This window comes from Plecotus auritus (genome assembly GCF_963455305.1).
Source record: "Plecotus auritus genome assembly, chromosome: 2".
In the NCBI taxonomy this organism is placed as follows: domain Eukaryota; kingdom Metazoa; phylum Chordata; class Mammalia; order Chiroptera; family Vespertilionidae; genus Plecotus; species Plecotus auritus.
This window is the reverse complement of record NC_137771.1, coordinates 166,933,602-166,960,836: the sequence shown is the minus strand read 5'-3', so window position 1 is coordinate 166,960,836 and position 27,235 is coordinate 166,933,602. Positions and strand designations below refer to the sequence as shown.

The following is a 27,235-nucleotide window of genomic DNA, read 5'->3' as shown; positions in this document are numbered from 1 at the left end:
TATTGCTTCGATCCTGCTAACCCACCAGGAGTTTACTGAGGAAACTGGAGATCTTGAGTCCCAGCTTAACCACATTTTCCACAGCTGAGAAGTAGACGCCTGTGGAGCCATACACCCAATCCACGGCAATCACGTTAGTGTCTGCTGCCCTGAGAAGGGTCCTGATGAGCTTCTCAATCCAGGAAGGCTTTGTTCCTAAAGCCCTAGTCATGAGGCCAAGAAAAGATAGAACAATTATCTGCCAAATTGATATCCATTGTCCTGGGAACCTCTGTTAACAGAATAAACCCAGAAAAAATGTCAAGACTAGGGAAGGGGGATACAAGGGCAGTAAGTCACAGCAGTTTGAGCATAGGGAGGACAGAGTCCCAAAGTGACCAGGGCTTCTGCCTGCACGTAGGGAGCTTTTGTGTAAGTTACGATAGGATGCTGCAGCTCCGTGCTAGGCTCAGAACTCAGGCTGCATTTCAGCCCCCTAACCCTCAGCCCCCAACCCCCAGCACTCTGTGCAAAGTATCAACTGCACAAGCTATGTGCACTGGCCCTGCTTGTGTGATTCGTGGAAAAGAAAGGATAGATTTGTACATTAGAGTTAAGATTTGCAATCTTAATTCTCATTCTAGAAAATAGGTACTTTCTGGAGGATGCTTTTATTTATCCATTCACTTACTTATTTCTTCAACAAATGAGCCAGACAGTGTGCTAGGTGCTTTGCAAAAAATTTTAAAAAATAAATAAAAAAATACAGCCCCTATCATTCTGGAACTTGCAGTGTAATAGCACTTTTCTAGAAAAAAATGAGAATGGTTTTTAAAATTTCAGAATGCTTTCTTCCCAAGCAATTGGGATAAGGAAAGAACTTTTCTCAATGGCCTGTCACAGCACAGGAACAATCAGAACATGCTCATGGGACAGGGGAGCACAGACTGGCATTTGTCATGGAATGCGGCTTTGGGGGACCTAGGAGTACACACAGAGAGGAGCCTAATGAACTTCCAGCTCTATTAGCTAACCCTGGGTTGAGGGTACACACTCAGCCTTGGATAGTGGCTAAATGTAGGATTTGCTAGGGGAGAGACTTTGGCACATTCCTGAGAAATGTTAGCCTCTGGGTGGGACAGAAGTAGCACCCATAAGTGGAAGTTTCTTAGGTCATAAAACCAGGGAAGAAGTAAGAAAAGAAAAGAAAAGAAAAGAAAAGAAAAGAAAAGAAAAGAAAAGAAAAGAAAAGAAAAGAAAAGAAAAGAAAAGAAAAGAAAAGAAAAGAAAAGAAAAGAAAAGAAAATTCTGTGTTTAAAAAAACAACACCAGGCCGTTACCCCTGAGTGATTGTGAAAAGCCCATGACTTCACCGGCTGAGATGAATCATACAACCACACTGCAAGGAGGAAAGGTCCCTAAGATCATCTCTACAAACTCCCTTTTTCTCCCTTATGGAAACCAAGCCTCCATGGGCTGGAGTGATTTGTCCAAGATCACACATATTTATTGTTCGAGCGTGTAGACAAAGGCTGAGGGAGGAATAACATATATAACCAAAAGGAATAAACAACATAATGTGTGTTCATGTTGGCATGAGACACCTTTACAGACAGCAGGAATGAGGGATGGGACATGTGACAGTCAGCCAATTCATTCCTCCCCTTACTCCCCACTACCTTCCCATGATCACTTTCTAGCGCTTAGCACAGGCAATCCTATTGATTGGTTAGCTCCCACCTGAATCCATGGATTATTAGTTTGGTTCCCAGAGTGACATTGAATCCAGAGTTTTGGAGGTCACTACTTTCTTCAACAAGGTTCCCACAGTGTGGATCCAAAGGGGTGAAGAGGAGGAACTGGACTTTGAGATTGGTGCCTCGGAAGGGGTTGGCATTCTGGAAGTCAGTGCACTTTGGCTGTTCGGTAGGAGGTGTATCTCCTGGAGGGAAAACAAAACAAAACAAGAGCAATGCAAGGTGAGGTCATCTGTTGTTGGGAGGACAGAAAGATGTTCTTGAAAGGAAGGAAGAATCATGGGTACAGAAGAAGATGGCGGTCTCCACAGGAGTTAAAGTTCCTCATAATTTTCGCTCATTGGAAGAACTTGAAGGACCAAAAGGAGTAGGTGATGGTATGGTTAGCTGGGGCCTTGAAAATGATGAAGATATGACACTTACAAGGCGAACAGGGATGACTATTGGGCCACCAAGGACAAATTATGAAAACAGAATATATAGCCTGAAAGTAGAATGTGGACCTAAATACCCAGAAGCTCCTCCATCAGTTAGATTTGTAATCAAAATTAATATGAATGGAATAAATAATTCCAGTGGAACGGTAGGTGCATGGAGCCTATCAGTATTAGCAAAATGGAAAAATTCATATAGCATTAAAGTTGTACTTCAAGAACTAAGATGTCTAATGATTTCCAAAGAAGCTTCCACAGCAACCAGAAGGATAAAATACAACAATTAATTTTAGTGGGTCTCAAACTTGTCTTAAATCAACAGTCTTCTACTCATGTTAATGTCTTGATTAAATGTCACAATGCAAAATACCCACTCATTAAGTAAAAGAATGCCAACTGGTAAACATGACCTGGACATTTGTAAGAATATACTTAATACTAGTGGCCCTGTGCACAAAATTCATGCACATTAAAAGGGGATTAGAGGAAATATTTTAATATTGCTGTTTGCCCTTTCTCTATAATAGAAGTGTCAGAGATGAAAGAAAATTAGTAAAATATATATGGAAATCTCCCTCCTGTCAGAGTCCGGGGTGCGCCATGGGACTCAGAGTCAAGTCCTCACCCACCTGCGTGCGCCTCAAAATCACGCAAGACCCAGACCTGGCTGGCCCCACCCCTGTCAAGTCCCGCAGGGCAGGGGGGCACAGCCTCAGGTCCCCCATCAAACCCCACTGGGCGGGGGGGGAGGGGTGTGGCGCAGCCTCAGGTCCCCCGGCCCAGCCTCAGGTACCCTGGCCCTGGCGTGAGGGCGTGATGACCATTTGCATATTAGCTCTTTATTATATAGGATATGTCTTGAAACAAGGTCATAAACACATTACGTTTTCAGGTAACAGGAGAAAAAATGCAGCACAATTTTTTAAGGCACTGTCATTTAAACATAAAGCTGGAGTATTCAAAGTAGAATTCAGGTTTACAAGATGAAAGTATGGTGATTTTTACTAAAAAGTAAAAATCTCAAGAAGGAAAAAGAGAAATGGCATGCTTTATCCATCTTGTTTAGTGAAAGAGCTTCAATTTAAATTGTCTAAACTAGCAGATACAATTAATTTTGTCTCAAATTGTTTTAATTTTTAAGTGGTGTGGGTGCTGACTACCAATAGTATCAAAAATATGTTCAGGATTGTTTGGATATCTGTATTTATAGTAAAAAACGTCATGGGGAAGGTCAATGAATTTCTGTTAAAAGCTGTTTCTCTGTGTTACATGTAACAGACATGGTAAGTATTTGTTTACAGTCTTTGTTGGACAAACCATATATTTCAGTTTAAGTGAAATCAACAAAAAGGAAATAGGTGAATGGATATGTGATTTTTTTGAGATTAAAGTTAGTCTTAAAATGTAAATAAAATGTGGATCGTGGTCTCAGAAACTGTGCCATTTCTATTATATTGATGTGGTATATGGAAAGTACCTTGCTGAGGTAGCAAAGATTGGAATTGTAGCTTTTCATGCATATAAACTTTTTATTGTTAATCATGTTTTGTATATTTCTTGTGAATTGGAATTTGCAGAGTATTTTAGAGAACAAATTACTTGATTAGTTTAATTTCATCTTTGGAGAAGAAGAAATCCCAAGTATTATATTTTGACTTTGACTTCACCAGAAATATATTAAAAAGATGTTTGAATTCTAGCAATTTTTATAGAATTATAGATTATAATTATATTTCAATAATGTATTGAAATATACATTCTATTTTTGATTCATAACATCTTTTTTTTTTGGTGACATTTTTTCTCCCAATGTTTTTAGTACTGACTGGGATTGATTTATCCACTCCACTTTGTCTTTCACTTCAGCATTTGTGTAATTTTGAACTGATGTTCTGCTTTTACCAAAGTGAGAGGTTTTAAGTTATTGTTTTTCATTTCAAAACACTAGGTATACTACTTTTCTGAAAATACTCTTTTCTCATGGGTTCACTGCGCAAAATAGAAAGGTCAGGTAACACAGACAAATTTCTTAAACATGCCTTGACATGTTTTTGTCAGGTTCATTCATATCGAAAGCTTTCGGCTACCTTTTCTTAGTCACTAATATATTAAAGTCAGTGATAGTTTGTCTAAACTTTTAATTTCAACATGGCTATTCTATTTTAATTATCAAAGATATTTAAAATGACACATAAAGAATATATATATATATATATATATATATATATATATATATATAAATTAGTGCATGTGTAATTTATTAAAATGGGTTTGAAGTGAAATATTACCTTGGAATACATACTGAAAACTTTTAAATTGGTAAGGGAGATTAAGTTGAATTACACTGATGTCATACAAAGGAGTCTGATGGTTACTAATGATTTAAATTAATCTCTTTAAGAACTTCTTTTCCACTTCGAAAATGTGTCTTATCATTCAGCTGAATGCTGTTAAATTATTCATATATTGGTGGGCTGAGAATCTGGGTACCTTAATCTTTTATCCTCTTTCCTTTTCCCATATCCACTAATTGTGAAGGGTTTTTGTTGTTGTTGTTTTCAACAAAATGTAATGTTTATTTCACCTTTTTGTTTTGGAACTATGGATAAATCTGCATGCAAAAGCAAGATTCATTTTGCATGTCACAATCAAGATGTATGTGGCAATCTAAGACACACTGATTGATTATAGAAGTTAATACAGAACCAACTTTAATTGTAGTAACATTTCTAAGACAACAGTTTTGAAGCTATTTTTCCTTTGTCTATTTTGTAAAGGGGCTAATGTTGTAGGAGTGTGTGGTATTAAATGAACTGTAAAATTGCCTTTGAAATTTGTTTAAAAAGCTAGCAGATGAGCCCTAGGGGATGATCTTATATTAATAAAGATTACCAAAAAAAAGAAAGAAACAGGGGCTTACAGGCATTGTAAATCAGCTAGATCAGTGGTCGGCAAACTGCGGCTCGCGAGCCACATGCGGCTCTTTGGCCCCTTGAGTGTGGCTCTTCCACAAAATACCACGGCCTGGGTGAGTCTATTTTGAAGAAGTGGCGTTAGAAGAAGTTTAAGTTTAAAAAATTTGGCTCTCAAAAGAAATTTCAATCGTTGTACTGTTGATATTTGGCTCTGTTGACGATTGAGTTTGCCGACCACTGAGCTAGATTCATATGTATAATATACATATTAGATTACATATATTATATATTTATATCTATATATGTATATAAAAGCCCAGCGACTGTTAAGGCAGAACAACTGGAATGACTAGAACGACCAGTTGCTATAATGCACACTGATCACCATGGGGCAGACGCTCAACGCAGGAGCTGCCCCCTGGTGGTCAGTGTGCTCCCACAGCAGGAGCACCACTCAGCCAGAAGCCGGGCTCATAGCTGGAGAGCGCAGCAATGGTGGCAGGAGCCTCTCCCACCTCCACTGCAGTGCTAAGGAGTGGCAAGCCAAGCAGTAAGGAGAGAGCAGGTGGGCGGTAGGTAAGGAGCCGCGAGCCAAGCGGTAAGGAGAGAGCAGGCGGGCAGTAAGGAGCAAGCAGGAAAGTGGTTAGGAGCAAGTAGGTGGGCAGTTAAGAGCAAGGGGTCCTGGATTGCGAGAGGGATGTCCGGTGATCGGGCCTAAACCAGCAGTAAGACATCCCCCAAGGACTCCCAGACTGTGAGAGGGTGCAGGCTGGGCTGAAGGACCCCCCACCTCCTCCGTGCACAAATTTTGTGCATCGGCCTCTAGTATTATATAATCAGATTCATTTATTAAAACCTGCATAATTTCTTTTTTTTTCTTTTTTTTATTGTTTGAAGTATTACAAATAGTACATATGTCTCCTTTTTTTCCCCATTGACCTCCCCCCCAGCCTCCCCTACCCCCCAGTACATGCCTTTACCTGCCCCCCCCCCAGTGTCTTGTATCCATTGGTTATGCTTATATGCATGCGTACAAGTCCTTCGGTTGATCTCTTACAGCCCTCCCCCCCCAACTTCCCCTGCCTTCCCGCTAAAACCTGCATAATTTCTGAAATCAAAATCTGTGAGTATTTTTCACATCTAAAGATAAAATGCCAGAGATGAATATGAATATTACTCAACAATAGAAGATGAAAGGCCACGGTGAAATGGATACTATTATGGACTAAACTGAGTCTCCCTATAAATCCATACATTGTAGTCCTAACGTTAAGTACCTCAGAATGTGACTGCATTTGGAGACAGGGTCTTTACAGAGGTAATCACATTAAAACAGGCCATTAGAATGGGCCCTAATCCAATATGACTGGCATTCTTATAAGAAGAGAAATCTGGACACAGAAGAAAGATGATGAAAAGATACATGGAGCAGATGGTCATTTACAAGCCAAGGAGAGAGACCAAGAAGAGATCCTTCCCTCCCAGTCCCCAGGAGGAACCAACCCTACCGCCGCCTTGATCTTGGACTTCCAGCCTCCAGAACCATGCGTCAATAAGCTTTTGTTGTTTAAGCCATCCAGTCTATGGCATGTTGTTACAGCAGCTCTAGCAAAGTAACACAGATTTATAAAAAACAAGCAAACAAAAAACCTGGGCAACAAGATAAGCAGTGGGTCTGGGATGAGGCTCACTCTGGACTGAACCCCAGTCCAGCCCCATCATTATCATCCTAATGAGCAAGCCGGATCCTCTGTGCCCGGCCCATGGCCACCTAGCCAGAGGTCAGAGCAAACCTGTCACAAGCTGTACCCAGTCTACAACACCTCACAATAGATACATTTAAATGGGATATTATATGGTCAAGGTCATTGAAGGGCCTTTAAAAATACAGAACTGAAAAAGGCAGCTTGAAACTCCTCCTTTCCCGGGAGCTGAAAATCTGGCCCCTCTTCAATAGCCAACATCACACCCCATGTTTGCTTCTGTGGCAAAGAGGTGTGGCACCCGGCTCCCAGCCTGGCTTGCAGGGAGGGACCAGCAGCAGCAGCAGAAGCACACACTGACCCAGGCTACACGGCCCCAGTCATGGCACTGTTAGCGGCTACCTCGCATTACTGCCATGGGACAAAGCCATTTACAGAATTAGAGAGGTCCAGACTGCAGACTTTGGTTTGTGCAGGTCCCTTCATGAAGAAGACAGCAATTTTAGTTTTCTGGAATGGTTATCTGCCTTCAGAGGTCACCTAGGAGAACATATACAAGAAGCATGTGGATCTGGGTGGAGTGAGTTGTGGCCCCATGAGCAGATGATGGGAACCCCATCCTTAAAGAGTACTGAGGTGCACCGGCATTTTCACCACCTCTGCATCTGAACCCCAAGTCCTCTTGTATGGCCCTTCCTGGACACCCTGGCATGAAGCCCCCACACTACTCAGCCTACAACTTGAGTTCCCGAAGGACATGAAAGAGAAAGATGCCTGGCACTATGACAGCTCTGCCTTTCCCAGCCTCTGGCTTTTTAAAAAATATATATATTTTTTATTGATTTCAGAGAGGAAGAGAGAGGGAAAGAGAGAGAAATATCAATGATGAGAGAGAATCGTTGATTGGCTGCTGCTGGGGATCGAGCCTATAACCCGGGCATGTGCCCTTGACCAGGAATTGAACCTGAGACCCTTCAGTCTGCAGGCCAAGGCTCTATCCACTGAGCCAACTGGCTAGGGCCAGCCTCTGACTTTTTTTTTTTTTTTTTTTTTTTTTTTTAGCCATTGAATATATTTATTTATGTATTTATTTCTTTCTTTTTTTTTAAATAAATCTTTATTCAGATTATTACAATTATTTCTCCTTCCCCCCCCCCATAGCTCCCCTCCACCCATTTCCCACCCCACCTTTTGCCCTTACCTCCCCTCCACTGTCCTCATCCATAGGTATATGATTTTTGTCCAGTCTCTTCATGAACCCCCCATACCCCTTTCCCCCTGAGAATTATCAGTCCACTCCCTTTCTATGCCCCTGATTCTATTATATTCACCAGATTATTCTGTTCCTCAGATTTTTAATTCACTTGATTTTTAGGTTCACTTGTTGATAGATATGTATTTGTTGTTCATAATTTTTATCTTTACTTTTTTCTTCTTCCTCTTCTTTAAGAATACCTTTCAGCATTTCATATAATACTGGTTTGGTGGTGATGAACTCCTTTAGCTTTTTCTTGTCTGTGAAACTCTTTATCTGCCCTTCAATTCTGAATGATAGCTTTGCTGGGTAGAGTAATCTTGGTTGTAGGTTCTTGCTATTCATCACATTGAAAATTTCTTGCCACTCCCGTCTGGCCTGCATAGTTTCTGTTGAAAAGTCAGCTGACAGTCGTATGGGTGCTCCCTTGTAGGTAACTAACTGTTTTTCTCTTACTGCTTTTAATATTCTCTCTTTGTCTTTTGCTCTTGGCATTTTAATTATGATGTGTCTTGGTGTGGTCCTCTTTGGATTCCTTTTGTTTGGGGTTCTGTGAGCTTCCTGGACTTGTAAGTCTATTTCTTTCACCAGGTGGGAGAAGTTTTCGGTCATTATTTCTTCAAATAGGTTTTCAGTATCTTGCTCTCTCTCTTCTTCTGGCACCCCCATAATTCTGATGTTGGTACGCTTGAAGTTGTCCCAGAGTCTTCTTACATTATCTTCAACTTTTTGGATTTTTTTTTTTTTTGCTTTTTGCTTTTTCGGTTGAGTGTTTTTTGCTTCTTTGTAATTCAATTCTTTGACTTGATTTTTGTGTTCCTCTTGTCTGTTTTTGGGTCTCTGTATATTTTTTATTTCAGTCAGTGTATGTTTAATTTCTAGTTGGTCCTTTTTCATATCTTCGAGGGTCTCGTTATATTTATCGGCCTTTTCTAGGATATTCTTAAAAAGCCTTATAACCGTGGTTTTGAATTCTATATCCAGTCGTTTGTTTTCCTCCATTTCTTTCGTTTGTGATCTGATTCTTTGACGCCGCATTTTCACTGCTTCAGTGAGTTGGTAAGGTAGATTTGTGTGCTAGGTTTCCAATATGGCCCAGTGGGTCGGCCTCCCCAGTTAACCTGAGGTGGACACTCTTGGTGCACCCCTTTGTGGACTGTGTGTACAGCCTTGTTGTAATTAAGTCTTTATTGTTGTTGGTATCACTGGGAGGAATTGACCTCCAGGCCAGTTGGCTGTAAGGATCAGCTGTGTCTACACTGGGAGAAGTTCGGTGCTGGAGACAGCCTTATAGGATTAGACTTGCCAAATTGCAATAGCCTCTGTGCTCAGCTTGGATGGGGTGGAGTCTCAGTCTTGGCTTCCCGTCAGCCTTGCCCTTGAGCGCACGTGCGTGCCTTCAGACCTCTGCCTTCCCGGCTCCCGAGTCTCCGCCCGAGAGTCCAGACTCCCCCCACAAGAGCGTGTGTCCCCAGGGGCTCGCCTGGAACTGGGGTTCACTGCAGTCAGAACTGGGGCTTAGTGCAGTCAGGAGCCTCTGACTCCCTTCCACTAGGGAAAGCCTATGGCAACCTCCGCAGCCTTTGTGCGCACTGGCGCGCGCGCGTGCTTTCAGTCCTCCACCTTCCCCGGCTCCCGAGTCTCCTCCCGAGAGTCCAGACTCCCCCTGTAAGTGCGTGGGTCCCCAGGGGCTCTCCCGGAACTGGGGTTCAGTGCAGTCAGAACTGGGGTTCAGTGCGGTCGGGGGCTTCCTTCCCCCTTCCGCCAGAGAAAGTCAGCCAGGCTCTCAGCCGCCCTTCCTCTCTGCGCGCACAAAGACCCTTTGCCGTACCTCCAATTCTCTGTGAGCTTTTCTCTTTCCTTCTAGTTGTAGAATTTTCACTCAGCCAGCTTTCCTGTGGTTCTGGATGGTGTCCGTTCTGTCTTTTAGTTGTAGTTTTGAAATTGTTGTGCGAGGCAGCAGTTTAGGTGTTTACCTATGCCGCCATCTTGGTTTCTCTCCAGCCTCTGACTTTTGAACAAAAAAAGTGAAAGGGCTCTGGTTGAGCATGAGACTTGGACATCATAAATGAGTAAATTTGCTCTATTGGTCTAGGGGCGTGGTCGGCAAACTGTGGTTCGTGAGCCACATGCGGCTCTTTGGCCCCTTGAGGGTGGCTCTTCCACAAAATACCACAGCCTGGGCGAGTCTATTTTGAAGAAGTGGCATTAGTAGAAGTTTAAGTTTAAAATATTTGGCTCTCAAAAGAAATTTCAATTGTTGTACTGTTGATATTTGGCTCTGTTGACTAATGAGTTTGCCGACCAATGGCAACTCATCCTAATGAGCAATCCGGAGCCTCTGTGCCCTGCCCATGGCCACCTAGCCAGAGGTCAGAGCAAACCTGTCATAAGCTGTACCCAGTCTACAGCACCTCACAATAGATACATTTAAATGGGATATTATATGGTCAATGGCAACTCATTAGTCAACAGAGCCAAATATCAACAGTACAACGATTGAAATTTCTTTTGAGAGCCACATATTTTAAACTTAAACTTCTACTAATGCCACTTCTTCAAAATAGACTCGCCCAGGCCGTGGTATTTTGTGGAAGAGCCACACTCAAGGGGCCAAAGAGCCTCATGTGGCTCGCGAGCCGCAGTTTGCCGACCACGGTTCTAGGGAAACCTTCTTCCACCAAAGAACTGAGAGGTCTTTTAAATGAGTGCTGTACATCACGAAGCAAGGCCCACAAACGTCAAAGAATCAATATTATCCAGACATTAGCTAAATAAAATGCAGTCTAATTATTTTTAAAATACAATTGGAGATTTAAAAACCCCTTTTGGGTTAAAGAATAATCACAATGGAGACTAGAGAATATTAAAATCTAAATGACAAGAGAACCAATGCATATAAAAACTTGAGTAAAGAGCTAAAACCACAGTGGGGGATAAGCATAACCTCAAATGCAAATAGTAGGTAAATGAAGGGAAAGAAATAGGTTATGTAAATTAATATTATAATTAAGAAAGTTGAAGAAAAACTATGCAAAAACTCCAAATAAAATATAGGGAAAGAACTATAAAGGAAATAATTGAAATTAAAGAAAACATTGAAATATAAATAGCATTGCTAGCAACACAGTTGCTCAGGCCAAACTTCCTGGAGACATCGCTGCACATCCCTTTCTCTCACAACCACAGAACAAGAATTATGACTACGAATGGCTCTCCCCTCAGAACAAGATACTCAGAATTAAACCATTCTCACTACCTACAGTGGTCCCCCCTTATCCACGGGAAATTACTTCCAAGACCCACAGTACATGCATGAAACCACAGACAGTACCAAACCCACTATATACTATGTTTTTTCCTATGCATACATACCTATGATAAAGTTTAATTTATAAATTAGGCACAGTAAAAGATGAACAACAATAACTAATAATAACATAGAATAATTATGACCATATACTGTAATAAAAGTTCTCTCTCTCAAAATATCTTATTGTCCTACTAGAGGCCTGGTGCGCGAATTCTTGTATGGGTGATGGGGGCCGACTGGCCCAGGCCAGCGGGGGCGGGGGGGGCCGTTGGCTCGCCGGCTCTGCCTCCGATCAGGGTTGGGGGGGCCGATCGGGGCCGGTTGGCTGCTGCAGTACGCCTCATAGAGACCAATTGTTCTTGTTCATAAAATGCTTGGCTTTTATGTATATAGATACTCAACCTCCTTTTTGTGATGGTGTGAGACAGCACAGTGCCTCTGTGATAAGATGAAGTGAGATACTCAAAACAAGTGCAATTACACACCTATGAAATGTTTATTTATGGAATTTTCCATTTAATATTTTCTGATCGCAATTGAAGGCAGGGAACAAACCGCAGAGAGCAAAACCACAGATAAAGGGGAGACTGCCATACAATGCTATCTCCCTGGCCTACAACTGCTTTTCCTGCTTTCACTCTTGGCTCCCTTTAGTCTAGTTGTAACCCAGTAGCCAAAAAAGTGAGTCAAATCATATCCTATCTCTGTGCAAAAGCCTCCAAGTCATTTCACTTATAATAAAACCCCAAGTTCTAACCAAGGACGAAAGCCCTAAATGGTCTAACCAACCCCTCCAGGAGCCCTTTGCTGACTTGACTGTTGCTTTACCCTGGGTCTTCCCGCTGGACAGGTTCCCACTTTAGGTCTTTGCACGGGCTGTTCTCTGGCATGGAGTGTCTCTCCCCAAACATCCACATGGCTAATTCTTTCTCCTCCTTCAAGTCTTTGCTTGTCAAATGTCATCTTCTCTCTTCTAACCACCCTGTTTAAATTGCAACCTGCTTATACTCCTCACCCCAGTTCCCTCAGTTTTCCTTATCTTGATCTATTTATTTTTATTACAATCATCACTTTCCAATATACTATAAACTGTATTCGCTTATTATTAAACTTTTTGTATATTGATTTCCCCATGTTAGAATATACTTTCAGAGAAGGCGGTCACTTTTATCCATTTTGCCCACTCTATTGCCTAGAATAGTACCTGCCACACACAATAAACATCAAGAGCTAGTTCTCTGAAAAGAATAATAAATTAGACACTACTTTTGATAAGATGGAGTAAGGGGGGCAGGAAAGAAAGTCACAAGTAAACAATGTAGGGGAAACAAGGGGATATAAATACAGTAGAACTTTTAAACCATAAAGGAGCATATTTATATACCCACCAAAAAGTTAAAAATACAGACATTTTCCTAGAAAATGGACAATGTCCTATAAAAATATAGCTTGCTGAAACTTAGTCAAGAAAGAAAAAAAATAAAATGTAAGACTGTAACATAAAGGAATGTAAACAGTACTAAATCTATTCATAAAAAAATGCTATCCTGCAAGATAGTTTTACAGAGACATTCTCCCAATCCTTCCATTCCTGTTTTAAACACACTGTTCCAGGAAATAGAAAGGGGGAGGAAGAACCCAAAGTCGTTCTATAAAAACAACCAAAATATCAAAACTAGACAAAGACAGAAGGAGAAAGGGAAACTAAAGGCCAATTTCACTATTAAACATAGACACAAACACCCTAGATAAAATATCAGCAAATCTAAATCCATCAAGGATAACAGAACAAAAACACATCATGGTCAAGAAGGGTTTTAATCCAAGGAATGAAAAGATGGTTTAACATCAGAAAATATATTCATGCAATTCATGTGTAAACAAACCAAGGTGGGGAGAAAACATATGCTCATCTAAATAGATGTAGGGGGGAGGGACATGATAAAATTCAGCACCCAACGGTGCTTAACCTAAGAAAGGATATCTAGCAAAAGCCCATAGCAACGATTATACTTATTAGTGAAACATTAGAAGCATCCCAGTCAGAACTAGGAACAAACGAGAGAATGTTTGCTATTTCTGCTTCTATTGAATATTGTACTGGAAGTCCTAGTCTTAGCCAGTGAAACAAGACAATAAAATGGGATAAATTTATAAAGTTTAAAAAGAAAAAATTTAAATTTAGTAAGAAAAGTGGGAGGAAAAATTGCCAATGTTTGCAGATGATAAAATGGTTGCTCGTTTAGGAGTATGGAAGATGGCATAGTGAATCATGTTCCCATACCCCTCCCCTCCAACCAGCACTCTAAGCAAAGAGTAATGACCAGTGAATATCAAAAGAGAAAAAGAGCAGAACAGGAACAGAAATGCACAATGGTGCTGGGTTCCAGGTCTGGGAGAAAACAGTGTTTGTAAGAGTTCAGCTCTGTGAGGTCCAAAAGTGCTGCATGTCGGGCGTGGGAGAGCCGCACCAGGCCCACCTGTGGTAGCCAGTGGTGGAGAGGGGCTCCCTAACTCAGGAAAGGAAGCATAAAACAAAATTTTTAAAAAATCAGTCCATAACAAAAAAATAGCTATTGACATTTTTCCTGGGGCTATCTTTTATTTAGATGGAAAGACAAGGCCCCACTAACAGGAGCTGAGACGCTCACCTGACTGGAGGAGAGAGTCTGAAAATGGGGGTGGGGATCAGGGGAGATAGAGAGATAGAGGCAGAAAGAGGCCCAAAATAAACCTTTCATTTAAAATGAAACTAATTTGTTGTGTTAGAAGTCATGATAATAGTTCTCTTTAGGGTGGTAGTGACTAAGAGGGGATACAGAGAATGGGTTTTAGGGTGCTGTTAATGTTTAATTTGTTGATCTAGAATCTGGTTACATATGTGAATTCACTCTGAAAATTCATTAATTTGTATATTAATAATCAGTATACTTTCTGTACTTGTGTTGTACTTTAAAAAGCCTACAAACAAAATGCTTAAATATATAAAGAATAAGTGGATCATGAATTCATTTCAGGTGAAATAAAGTTTAAAAAACCTTTGACATAGCCTGTCTGGTATGGCTCAGTGGTTGAATATTGACCTAGCACCCACGAGGTCATAGTTTGATTCCAGGTCAGGGCATATGCCCGGATTGTGGGCTCAATCCACAGTAGGGGGTGTGCAGGAAGCAGCCAATCAATGATCCTCTCTCATCATTGATGTTTCTATCTCTCTTCCCTCTCCCTTCCTCTCTGAAATCAATAAAAATATTATTTTTAAAAAAATATCCTCTGGTAAGGATTAACAATATTTTTTAAAAGTACAGGCAATGGATGGAGAGGCTCCAACATCATGAATTCAGTAGTCATTCTCTAAAGGAAGAGAATAGGAGAAGAAGCAATATTTTGAAAGGATAATTGCTAAGAATGAGTTCACTAATTGAAATGATACTCAGGGTAATGACCAAGATTAAATAAATAAATAAATCTATACTAGGCAGATTAAACAGCAGAATATTAATGATTAAAAGATACCCTTTTAAGTATTTAAACTTTTATTAGTGTTCTTTTTATTCCTTTTGTTAAATAAACTTTCTCTTTATCACCTAAAAAAAAAAAGTTATCCTTTAAAAATCTCCAGACAAATGCATTGAAAAACTAAAAAAAAATGGGTAATTTTCTAGAAAAATATAATTTACTGAAACTGACTTAAGACGAAATAGAAAACCTAAATAAATCTCCTAGCATAAAAAAATTGAATTGTCAATCAAGAGTCATCTATGGCCCTAAAACACTAATGCCAGATGGTTTCATTTGAGAACTCAACCAAGCCTTTGAAGTACAGATACTCTTTACCTTATATAAACTGTCTCAGGGACTAGACACTTACTTTATGAGGTTATAAGAACCTTATTATCATCACCAGACAAGAGAAATATAAGAAAAAAAATAATAGATAAATTCCTCTATTAATATACACTGAGTGGCCAGATTATTATGATCTCTGAACACATAATAATCTGGCCACTCAGCGAATATGTATATATATTAGAGGCCTGGTGCATGAATTCATGCAAGGGTGGGGTCCGGCCAGCCTGGCCATGGGGAGGGGACATGGGTGGTTGGCAGACCTGCCTGCTGGTCTAACTCCTGGTCGAGGGGACAATTTGCATATTAGCCTTTTATTATATAGGATATAAACTGAGTGGCCAGATTATTATGCGTTCAGAGATCATAATAATCTGGCCACTCAGTGTATATGCAAAATAATAAATATAAATATGTACAAAAATAAATGTTGGTAAATCAAATTCAACATTGTATTAAAATATGATGGAAGGATGGAAAATATGACTTTGTGGTGAACTCACAATGCAATATACATTTGAAACCTGTATACTTTTATTAACAAATTCCACCCCAATAAATTCAATTAAAAAATTAAAATAAAAAGCATGGTCTGGCCCTGACTGGTGTTTCTCAGTGGTTAGGGTACTAACCTACACACTGAAGGGTCATAGGTTCAATTCCTGGTCAAGGACACATACCTGTGTTGCAGGTTTGACCCCTGGCCTGGTCAGGGACATGCAGGAAGAAAACTAGTAGATGTGTTTCACATGGATGTTTCTCTCTTGTCTGTCTCTCTCCCCCCTCCCTCCTTCCTTTCTACTCTCTCTGAAAATCAATGGCAAAAATATCCTCTGGTGAGAATTAACCAAAAAACAAAAAGAAAAAAGTACAGTCTGAAATTTTTTTTAAAAAATTTTTTTCAAATATGCCATGACCAGCTGCAGCAATCCTGAGAAAGAAAACAAAGTTGGAGGGATCACAATACCAGATATCAAGCATATTACAAAGCCACTGTTCTCAAAACTGCCTGGTACTGGCACAAGAACAGACATATAGACCAATGGAACAGAACAGAGAACCCAGAAATCGACCAAGCCATTATGCTCAATTAATATTTGACAAAGGAGGCAACAGAATACAATGCAATAAAGACAGTGTCTTCAATAAATGGTGTTGGGAAAATTGGACAGATTCATGCAAAAAAATGAAACTAGATCACCAACTTACACCATACACAAAAATAAACTCAAAATGGATAAAGGACTTAAATGTAAGATGGGAAACCATAAAAATCTTAGAAGAATTCATAGGCAGCAAAATATCAGACATATGTCATAGCATTATCTTTACCAATGCAGCTCCTAGGACAATGGAAACCAAGGAGAAAATAAACAAATGGGACCACATCAAAATAAAAAGCTTCTGAACAGCAAAAGAAACCATCAACAAAACAACAAGAAGCCCACTGCATAGAAGAACATATTTGCGGGAGAAAACCAAGATGGCGGCATAAGATATACACCTGTACGTGCTGCCTCTCACAACCACACCAAAACTACAACTAAAAGACAAAATGTCTATCACCCAGAACCACGGGAAAGCTGGATGAGTAGAAGTTCTACAACTAGAAGGAAAGAAAAAAGAGCATTGAGACGTGCACAAGCGTGGAAAAGCTGAGGTACGGAGGCGCAAATCAGGCTGGCAGCTGGCGACTGGGTGCACTGTTTTTTTCAACCCAAAGGGAGACACAAGTTCCCAATTACCCTGAACTCCAGTTTCTGGTGAGACTCTGGGAACCCAGACCCCTAAGGGGAGAAGCTGGATTGTCTGCCATCGGGTCGGAAAGTGAGGGTGGCTTTGTTGCAGAGGTGCGTGCAGGAATCATTGTTTACTGCGCTGGGGCACGGGGCGCGGGGATGCGGAAACTCAGAGACACAGAGACAGCTGACTGGCAGCCATCGCTGTTTGCCATGCCCTAGCCCAGTGATTCCCTGAGACCCAGCCCTGTACAATTTACAAACCCACCCAAGCTCTGCGCAGCGGCTTTTGCATATAAACGGCCTGCCCTATCGCAGCTTAACCTAACAAACTACAGCTCTGGTCAGACAGCTCCAAAACCTCCAAACCCCAAGCAAAGAGGAGAAATCTACAGATCTCGCTGTAGCTCCTGCTGGGTGGCCTCAGACAGTAGCTGACCTGCACCCCATTGGAGATCCAGAAGCCAGTGTACCTAGTAGTCAGTGTGAGACGACACCAGATTTCAACTCCTCACATCCATAAGTGACACATTCAAGAGGCAGACTCAGTGAGCGCCAAAGCCCCACTGAAACCAGTCCTGCTCCATAAGGGTGTCTCCAGCACAGCAGTTCTTCCATTATATAGACACAGCAGGTCCTCACAGCCAATTGGCCTGGAGGTCAATTCCTCCCAGTGTACCAATGGCAATCAAGGCTTAACTACAACAAGACTGTGCACCCAGCCTACAAAGAGGTGCACCAAGAGTGTCCACCTCAGGTGATTGGGAGGCTGAACCACTGGGCCCTAAAGGTCACTTACCACAGAAAACCACCCCATCAACACAGGGAAGCAGCCAAAATACGGAGACAAAGAAACATGTAACAAATTAAAGAAATGGAGGAAAGCAAACTACTGGACATAGAGTTCAAAACCACATTTATAAGGTTACTCAAGAATCTTCTAAAAACCTCTGAGGAACTTAGTAAGACCTTTAAGGATCTTAATGAGAATGCCAAAAAAATAGAAAAGGACCAGTCAGAAATTAAGCATACACTGTCTGAAATAAAGAATATACAGAAAGGACCAAAGAACCCCAAGAATCAAACCAAAGATTTGAAATATGAGGAAACAAAAAACACCCAACCAGAAAAACAAAAAGAAAAAAGAATCAAAGAATATGAAGATAGTGTAAGGAGCCTCTGAGACAACTTCAAGCATACCAACATCAGAATTATTGGGGTGCCAGAAGAAGAGAGAGAACAAGATACTGAAAACCTATTAGAAGAAATAATGACAGAAAACTTTCCCTACCTGGTGAAAGAAATAGACTTACAAGCCCAGGAAGCACAGAGAACCCCAAACAAAAGGAATCCAAAGAGGACCACACCAAGACACATCATAATTAAAATGCCAAGGGCAAAAGACAAAGAGAGAATCTTGAAAGCAGCAAGAGAAGAACAGTTAGTTACCTACAAGGGAGTACCCATACGACTGTCAGCTGATTTCTGAACAGAAACTATGCAGGCCAGAAGGGAGTGGCAAGAAATATTCAAAGTGATAAACAGCAAGAACCTACAACCAAGATTACTCTACCCAGCAAAGCTATCATTTAGAATTGAAGGTCAGATAAAGAGCTTCACAGACAAGAAAAAGGTAAAGGAGTTCATCACCACCAAACCAGGATTATATAAAATGCTGAAGGGTATTCTTTCAGAAGAGAAAGAAGAAAAAAGGGTAAAGATAAAAATTATGAACAACAAAATGACAACAAATACATGCCTATCAACAAGTGAATCTAAAAATCAAGTGAATAAAAAATCTGATGAACAGAATAAACTGATGAATATAATAGAATCAGGGGCATAGAAAGGGAGAGGACTGAATTCTCGGGGTGAAGGGAGTGTGAGGGGTGCAGGAAGAGATTGGACAAAAATCTTACACCTATGGATGAAGACAGTGGCGGGGGCTAAGGGCATGGGGTGGGGTGGGGAATCAGGTGGAGGGGAGCTATGGGGGGAAAAAAGGAGGAACATCTGTAATAATCTGAACAATAAAGATTTATTTAAAAATAAAAAAAACATATTTGCCAATGTCATATCCAACAAGGGTTTGATCTTCAAAATTTATAGGGAACTCGTACAACTTAACAAAAGGAAGATAAACAATCCTACCCAAAAATGGGCAAAGGACCTAAATAGACACTTTTCGAAAGAGGACATACAGAAGGCCAAGAGACATATGAAAACATGTTCAAAGTCACTAATCATCTGAGAGATGCAAATCAAAAAGACAGGGAGGTACCATCTCACACCTGTCAGAAAGGCTATCATCAGCAAATCAACAAACGACAAGTACTGGCGAGGATGTGGAGAAAAAGGAACCCTTGTGCATTGCTGGTGAGAATGCAGACTGGTGCAGCCACTGTGGAAAACAGTATGGAGTTTCTTCAAAAAATTAAAAATGGAACTTCCATTGGACCCAGTAATCCCACTTCTGGGAATATATCCCAAGAAATCAGAAACACCAATCAGAAAGGATATATGTACCCCTATGTTTATAGGAGCACAATTAACAATAGCTAAGATTTGGAAACAGCCTAAGTGCCCATCAGCAGATGAGTGGATTAAAAAACTGTGGTGCATCTACACAATGAAATACTATGCTGCTGTAAAAAGGAAGGAACTCTTACCATTTGCAACAGCATGGATGGACCTGGAGAGCATTATACTAAGCGAAATAAGCCAGTCGGAGAAAGATAAATATCACATGATCTCACTCATTTGTGGAATATAATAAACAACATGAACTGATGAACAAAAATAGACCCAGAGACATAGAAGCATTGAACAGACCGTCCAACCAGGGGGTAAGAGATCAACCAAAGGACTTGCATGCATATAAACATAACAAATGGACACAAATAGTAGGGTGTGGGGTGAGAGCATGTGCTGTAACAGCTGGGGAGAGGTCAATGGGGGAGAAAGGAGACATCTGTAATACTTTAAACAATAAAGAATTAAAAATAAAATAAAAAATAAAATATGCCATGACCAAAGGATTTGTCCCAGGTGATTTTAGTCTGTTTGTATTAGTCTGTAGGATTTAGAAGAAAAATATGAGAGATTATCTTTATAAGATAATTGTTTAAGCAAGACACCAGAAGCAGAAATCATAATAAGAAATAATAATTAAGACAACAATATAATACTATTTTTCCTATCCTATTGACAATATGAAAAACTTTTGGTATTACAAAGTATTGGCAGAGATGTGGGGAAATGGTTTGTTCACATACTAATAAATAGTTATAACTTCTTTACAGGGCAATTTATTTCATGTCTATCAAAAATGTGTAAGATATAAATCCTTTCAGATCTAGAATATAGTGTATAAACAGCCATTTGAAAAAAACAAAATAGCTCTGTATATTGATATGGAAGGATCTCTCTCTCTCTCTCTCTCTCACACACATACACACAAATATATATATATATATATACATAAGAGAGAGAGAGAAAGAGAGAGAGGTCATTTTATACACACACACACACACACACACACACAAATGACACATGAAGCTAGGCAGAACCTTTTAAAAGCAACTCATTAATGCAAATAGTAAATATACTCATGCAAGCTGAACTTTGGAGCAGAGGAGGGCTGAGTAGAGGAATGAAGTATTGCAAGGGAGATAGGAATCACGAAAGCCCTCTTGGAAGTTGTGAAGAGCTGAAATGAACAAAAAGGTAGTATGAGAAACTCCAGGCAGAGGGAATACCACTCTCTAAAACTGGGGAATGAGGATTAAATGTCTGCGGAGCCATAGCCGGCTGTTCAGTGGTTAGAGCGTTGGCCCGAGGACTGAAGGGACTTGGGTTTGATTCCAGTCAAGGTCACATACCTCGGTTACAGGCGTGATCCCCAGCCCTGGTCCGGGTGCTTTCGCGAGGCAGCCAGTCAATATGTCTCTCTCACAATGATGTTTCTCTTTCTGTCTCTCCCCTCCCTTCCACTCTCTCTAAAAATCAATGGGGAAAATATCCTTGGATGAGGATTAACAACAAAAAATAAGAAAAATAAAAGCAGTGTGCTGTTGGGCCCAGAGGGAGGGGAGCTTTCTAAGGGTGGGGCCACTGCTTGGTGCAGGCAAGGATCTTCACCATCAGAGGATCTCAACAGTAGGGTTTCTATTTGCTTATCGTAAGCCCGAGGCGGGTGGAGTTTTTAACTGGAAAGGTAGAATGCAAATGGCATCTGTGGGAAGTTGTCTTAGTGGGCACCACAGTTGGCAGGGGCTAGTTATTACTCAGAGGGGTGATAAGCCTGGATTTGAGTTGGGGCAGCAATATTAAAAAGGATGTCTAACAAGCTCAGTGACAGAATCATTAGTGTGGAAAATTTATATCTTGAAACAGTGAATATTTAGCAGGTGAAAAAGAATCACATTTTGGAATTAATTTAAATTTTATTTTCTTATAGTCACCTTGACTTATGCAAGGTGACAATGAGTAGTGAGGTTTTTAGAAAAATGAGTAGAACAACTAGGGAAGTTGAATCTTTTGACTTGAGAAAGATTACATTCCCATTATGATTATAGGCCTTTTTCTCCTTCTTGTAAATTCATCTCAGGAGAGAGGACTTTTAGGGGGCCTTCCAAGGATTAGCAACACATAATGTAATGGGTTGAGTCATCCCACCCAAGGCCTGAGTCCCCGATTTACCTGCACTTCCAACGCTGAACCACAAAAAGAGCCCCAACGACCAGAAGAAGCATCTCTCCAGGAGGCCTGGGCGCATGGCTGAGCCCACTCTCAGAGCTGGGGTAAAGCCGACCCCAATGCCAAAGACATCACATAACCCAGCCACTCACAGTTTTGAACATCAAACACCCACGTGGGTCTTGCTAATGGTTAACTAGCCTCATGACCTGTAAAAGAAAAAATAAACTCTCCCTAATTTCTTCTTCTCAATGAAAATAAATACTCTTTTTTTTTCTTTTCTTTTTTTAAAGTAGGGGACATTGAAACACATTGTCCTTCCTCTCTGAGCCAAACATCATCAGAAAACTATTTCCTGCACCTCTCCCACTTCCCATTACAAAATGTTAGTAAAAGCCAAAGCAGAAGTCTTTCATCTCTTTGGTGATTACAAAACCTTCATTGTTCTGGAATTATCTGTGGACATGTTTGTCTCCCTAGGAAGACTCTGAGCAATGTGAGGGCAAAGACCTCTTTTAGATGTTTGAATCCCCAGTGTCTGCCACAGAGCTGAGCTAATAATGCATGTTTAGTGTGCGTTTAATGGGCAGAATGGAAGAAAACAAAGTTTGCCACTGGAGAGTACTAGCTTTTCGGGGAGTCTTGGGGCTAGAAGTGAAATTCAGTCTCTAGGAAGAGATGTTCAACTTCTTTTTTTTTTCAACTTCTTGATTTGCAAATAAAGCAACTGAATAGTAGAGAAAGAAAATGACCTTCTAGCGACCCTATTGCTAGAGTGGCAGAGCTAGCCTGGAACCAGGGCATTTCCAGTGTACCCTGTGGCCTCTTCCACCCAAAGGAGAGGCAAAACCACAGAGAGCTGGTTCTAGGTGTTTCAGGGGAAAGGGAAAGGCAAGGTACTTGCCCAGATCCTTAAATTATAACACATTGCTATGAGGCAGAGAACCCACCAGCAGGGCCAGTATCAAACTTTCTGGGAAAGTGAGTGAACCGTGCTCTGAACCACTGAACCAGACAAAACATTCCCTGAAGAGGCATCGGTACCATGCCAACGTGGACGGGCCAGGCCTGCAGAAGACGAGGATAAAATGACTTGGGAGAGTCCAGCCCTTGCTTCTCCCGTTGCTTATGATCCCACTGATCAAGGATGCTGCCCCCAGGAAGGGGCATGGCAATAAATAGGGCCCAACTGAAGGCTGTTCTGATGTCAGAGACCAAGTCAGGTGCATAAGTTCAGGTCCTCAGAGCAGCAGATGCCAAGATGGGACTAGATGGGCATGAGAATTACTGGGGATAACACTTGTGGAGAATAAGGGAAGTGAAGAAAGCAGTGGGAGCCTTTAGACTGTGATGCAGGCCTGACACCTGTGAAGGAGAGGGAGAAGGAAAGAAAATTGCCAGAAAGAAAAAAAACACAAGATGGTGGCAAAAGGTATACACCTGTACGTGCTCCCTCTCACAACCACACCAAAACTAAAACTAAAAGACAAAATGACTATCACCCAGAACCACGGGAAAGCTGGCTGAGTGGAAGTTCTACAACTAGAAGAAAAGAAAAAAGTGCATTGAGACTGTGTAGGAGGTGCAGAGCCACGGAAGAGCATAGGTACAGAGGCGCGTGCAGAGAGGGCTGGCAACTGAGGAAGTGGCTGTCTTTTTCAAGTGGGAGGGAGACACAAGCTCCTGACTGCTCTGAACTCCAGTTTCTGGCGGTGAGACTCTGGGGACCCAGACTCCTACTGGGAGAAACTGGACTGTCTGGCATTGGGTCGGAAAGTGAGGGTGGCTTTCTCGCAGAGGTGCGCGCAGGAATCATTGTTTACTGCGCTGGGGCGGGGGACCCGGGGACACAGAAACACAGAGATGCAGAGAAGGCTGACTGTCACCCATCGCTGGTTGCCACGCCCTAGTGATTCCCTGAGACTCCACCCCACCCAATTTACAAACCCACCGGAGCTGTGCGCAGCCGCTTTTGCATATGAATGGCTTTCCCTTTCGCAGCTTAACCTAACAAATTTGCAGCTGGGTCAGACAGCTCCAAAACTTCCAAACCCCAAACAAAGAGGAGAAATCTGCAGATCTTGCTGTAGCTCCTGCTGGGTGGCCTCAGACAATAACTGACTTGCACCTCCTTGAAGATCCAGGAGCCAGTGTACCTCGTGGTCAGTGTGAGATGACACCAGATTTCAACTCTTTACATCCATAAGTGACACACTCAAGAGGCAGACTCAGTGAGCACCAAAGCCCCACTGAAGCAAGTCCTGCCCCATAAGGGTGTCTCCAGCACAGAAGTTCTTCCATTATAGACACAGCTGATCCTCACAGCCAATTAGCCTGGAGGTCAATTCCTCCCAGTGTACCAACGGCAATCAAGACTTAACTACAACAAGACTGTGCACCCAGCCTACAAAGAGGTGCACCAAGAGTGTCCACCTCAGGTGATTGGGGAGGCTGAGCCACTGGGCCCTATAGGTCACCTACCACTCAAAGCCAATCCATCAACATAGGGAAGCAGCCAAAATGCAGAGACAAAGAAACATGTAACAAATGAAATAAATGGAGGAAAGCAAACTACTGGATATAGAGTTCAAAACCACGGTTATAAGGTTACTCAAGAATCTTCTAGAAACCGCCAAGAAACTTAGTGAGACCTCTGAGGAACTTAACGAGACCTTCAAGGATCTTAATGAGAATGCCAAAAAAAAAATAGAAGAGGACCAGTCAGAAATTAAGCATACACTGTCTGAAATAAAGAATAATATACAGAAATCCAACAGTGGACTAGAGGACCCCAAGAATCAAACCAAAGATTTGAAATATGAGGAAACAAAAAACACCCAACCAGAAAAACAAAAAGAAAAAAGAATCAAAGAATATGAAGATAGTGTAAGGAGCCTCTGGGAAAACTTCAAGCATACCAACATAAGAATTATGGGGGTGCCAGAAGAAGAGAGAGAGCAAGATACTGAAAACCTATTTGAAGAAATAATGACAGAAAACTTTCCCTACCTGGTGAAAGAAATAGACTTACAAGTCCAGGAAGCACAGAGAACCCCAAACAAAAGTAATCCAAAGAGGACCACACCAAGACACATCGTAATTAAAATGCCAAGGACAAAAGACAAAGAGAGAATCTTGAAAGCAGCAAGAGAAAAACAGTTAGTTACCTACAAGGGAGTACCCATATGACTGTCAGCTGATTTCTGAACAGAAACTATGCAGGCCAGAAGGGAGTGGCAAGAAATATTCAAAGTGATGAACAGCAAGAACCTACAACCAAGATTACTCTACCCAGCAAAGCTATCATTCAGAACTGAAGGTCAGATAAAGAGCTTCACAGACAAGAAAAAGCTAATGGAGTTCATTACTGCCAAACCAGGATTATATGAAATACTGAAGGGTATTCTTTAAGAAGAGGAAGAAGAAGAAAAAGGTAAAGATAAAAATTATGAACAACAAAGTGACAACAAATACATATCTATCAACAAGTGAATCTAAAAATCAAGTGAATAAAAAATCTGATGAACAGAATAAACTGGTGAATATAATAGAATCAGGGGCATAAAAAGGGAGTGGACTGACAATTCTCAGGGGGAAGAGGGCGTGAGGGGTGTGGGAAGAGATTGGACAAAAATCTTACATCTATAGATGAGGACAGTGGCAGGGGGTAAGGGCATGGGGCGGGGGGAGTCAGGTGGAGGGGAGATATGGGGGGGGGAGAGGAACATCTGTAATAATCTGAATAATACAGATTTATTAAAAAATAATAAAATAAAATATGATGAGAGATTATCTCCAAAAAAAAAAAAAAAGAAAGTACCAGAAAGAGATTACCTCACAACAAGTCAAATGAGGAAGGGTTTGGTGCCATTTCCTTAAATAAACCGTTACTTTCTTTGCTGCAAACTCCTGTTCGAATTTGATTGGAATTTGATGCATGTAGGCAAACAAACCCATTTAGTCTCAAGCCCATAACTAGCTTTCCTCTTGACTTTACCTCCTAGTTGTGGGAAGGTGAAGAGAGGGCACAGGCTGCTGCTGTCACCATCTCACTCCTGGCTTTGAATTTTAGGAACAAAAATCTAATTATAGCTAATAATTAGAGTGTAGTGGAGGGTGTGCAAAGAAAAAGCCTTTGGACCCCAACAGTCCTGCTTCATCTCATCCAGCCGTGTGACTTTGGGTAAATGGAGACTTCTCTAAGCCTAATTTCTTCTTCGGTTAATGGGCTGTGGTGAACTGCCAGACATACGGCAGCTCTTTCTTCCTCCTCTTCCTTTTCCTTCTCCAAATGGAGAGAGTCTCACCTACTCCCTACATGTCACTTTCCCAACTACCAACCCCAAAGATGAAAAAATGATGGCAAGGCTCTCCCCCATGCCATGTCTGGATGACCTCTGGATCTAGAACCAGACTCCAGCAGCCACGCCTCAAGGAGCTAACCCAGTGGGCTGGATGATCGTGAAATCAGAGTTTCCATTCCTTTCCCCACACTCCCAGGAGCACTGTGGCTGTTTTTAAAAAAAAGGGGGGGGCACATTTACTTGCCCTGGAGAGATAAAGAAAAATAAATGGAGAATGTGGTGGTTGAAGAAGTTTGGAGAAGGTTGGATGGATGAGGCCAATGTTAATTTTGCAGATCTTAAAAATATACATATTGCCAAGACTGCTAAACAACATCTAGCAATCCTAGGTAACAAAGCAAGCAAATGAAGCACCATCACATAGCTGTTTATATATATTAACTTGGTAAGCATGACAAATTTACACTGTGTCAGATCATTTTTATTGATTTCTGTAACATTGTGCTTATAATTTTCTTATTTCTTTCCCCTGTTCATTCTTATCCTCTCACCTTCTCTCTCTTTCTCCCTCCCTTTCCCTCCTCCCCCACCCCCCGCCCCCCATACACACTCATACACCAACATTCACAGTCAGGAGAGAAGCCAGAGACCATGGACCCAGATGCAGGTGGATGGGCAGAGGTGGTGACGGGAGTGTGCAATTGCTCTCTGCTGACTGCTCCTTTTTTCCCTCAGAGAAATAGGAAGCAGGGTCACCAATTGAATTTGAGGAAGAAGTTTTGAGGCTTGAGAAAATGGAGTCTGAAAGTCTAAATTCATTTTGAAGTGTGCCTGTGATGGAGAGTGAGGATCTGCAAAGCAAATATACTAGGTTTTCTAAAGTCTTTCCCTATTGTCTCCAATTGTGGCTAAAGTCTAATACCATAAAACAAGTACTAAGCCCCCACCCTCTTACTCCCCCTCCCCCATGTTCTAAAAAGAATGGAAGTATTTGGAAAACAAATTCCTGTAAGACTTATTAGGAGGTAGCAGAACTGCTCTGGGGTCAGACCTCCCTTCTGCACATAAATTCATGAGTCATAGTTCTGAGGGGATGCAGGGCGTGGGGTAGGGGTACAGGAATGGGGAATCTTCCTTACCTCTCACAACATCTGGGTTTACAGCTGAGACCGGTAACCTCATTAAGGTGATAGTGGCATCTATTTCCAAATTAGCTGTTCCCTGGGCAACCTGATCCGTCCTCAGGGCCTATGTGAGCAGGATGCGGGGAATGTAAAGACAGTGGCAGG

The 27,235-nt window shown here is 41.4% G+C and overlaps 1 protein-coding gene across 5 annotated transcripts in view; it reads right to left on the bottom strand.

The window, feature by feature from the left end:
- Nucleotides 1–22,022, bottom strand: part of PLA1A (phospholipase A1 member A) — a 74,042-nt gene extending 52,020 nt beyond the window's left edge. For 2 of the 5 annotated variants that reach the window (XM_080654919.1, XM_080654920.1), the window contains exons 1-3: nucleotides 21,646–21,766; nucleotides 1,720–1,921; nucleotides 26–203 (exon numbers count right to left, since the gene is read on the bottom strand). In XM_080654919.1, the coding sequence (XP_080511045.1) occupies nucleotides 26–203; nucleotides 1,720–1,921; nucleotides 21,646–21,721 (456 nt within the window). In that variant the 5' untranslated portion in view covers nucleotides 21,722–21,766. Of the gene's footprint in view, nucleotides 1–25; nucleotides 204–1,719; nucleotides 1,922–21,645 lie in introns of all 5 variants that reach the window. The other 3 variants (XM_080654918.1, XM_080654922.1, XM_080654921.1) reach the window with 3 other exon arrangements.
- Nucleotides 22,023–27,235: the final 5,213 nt, after the last annotated feature.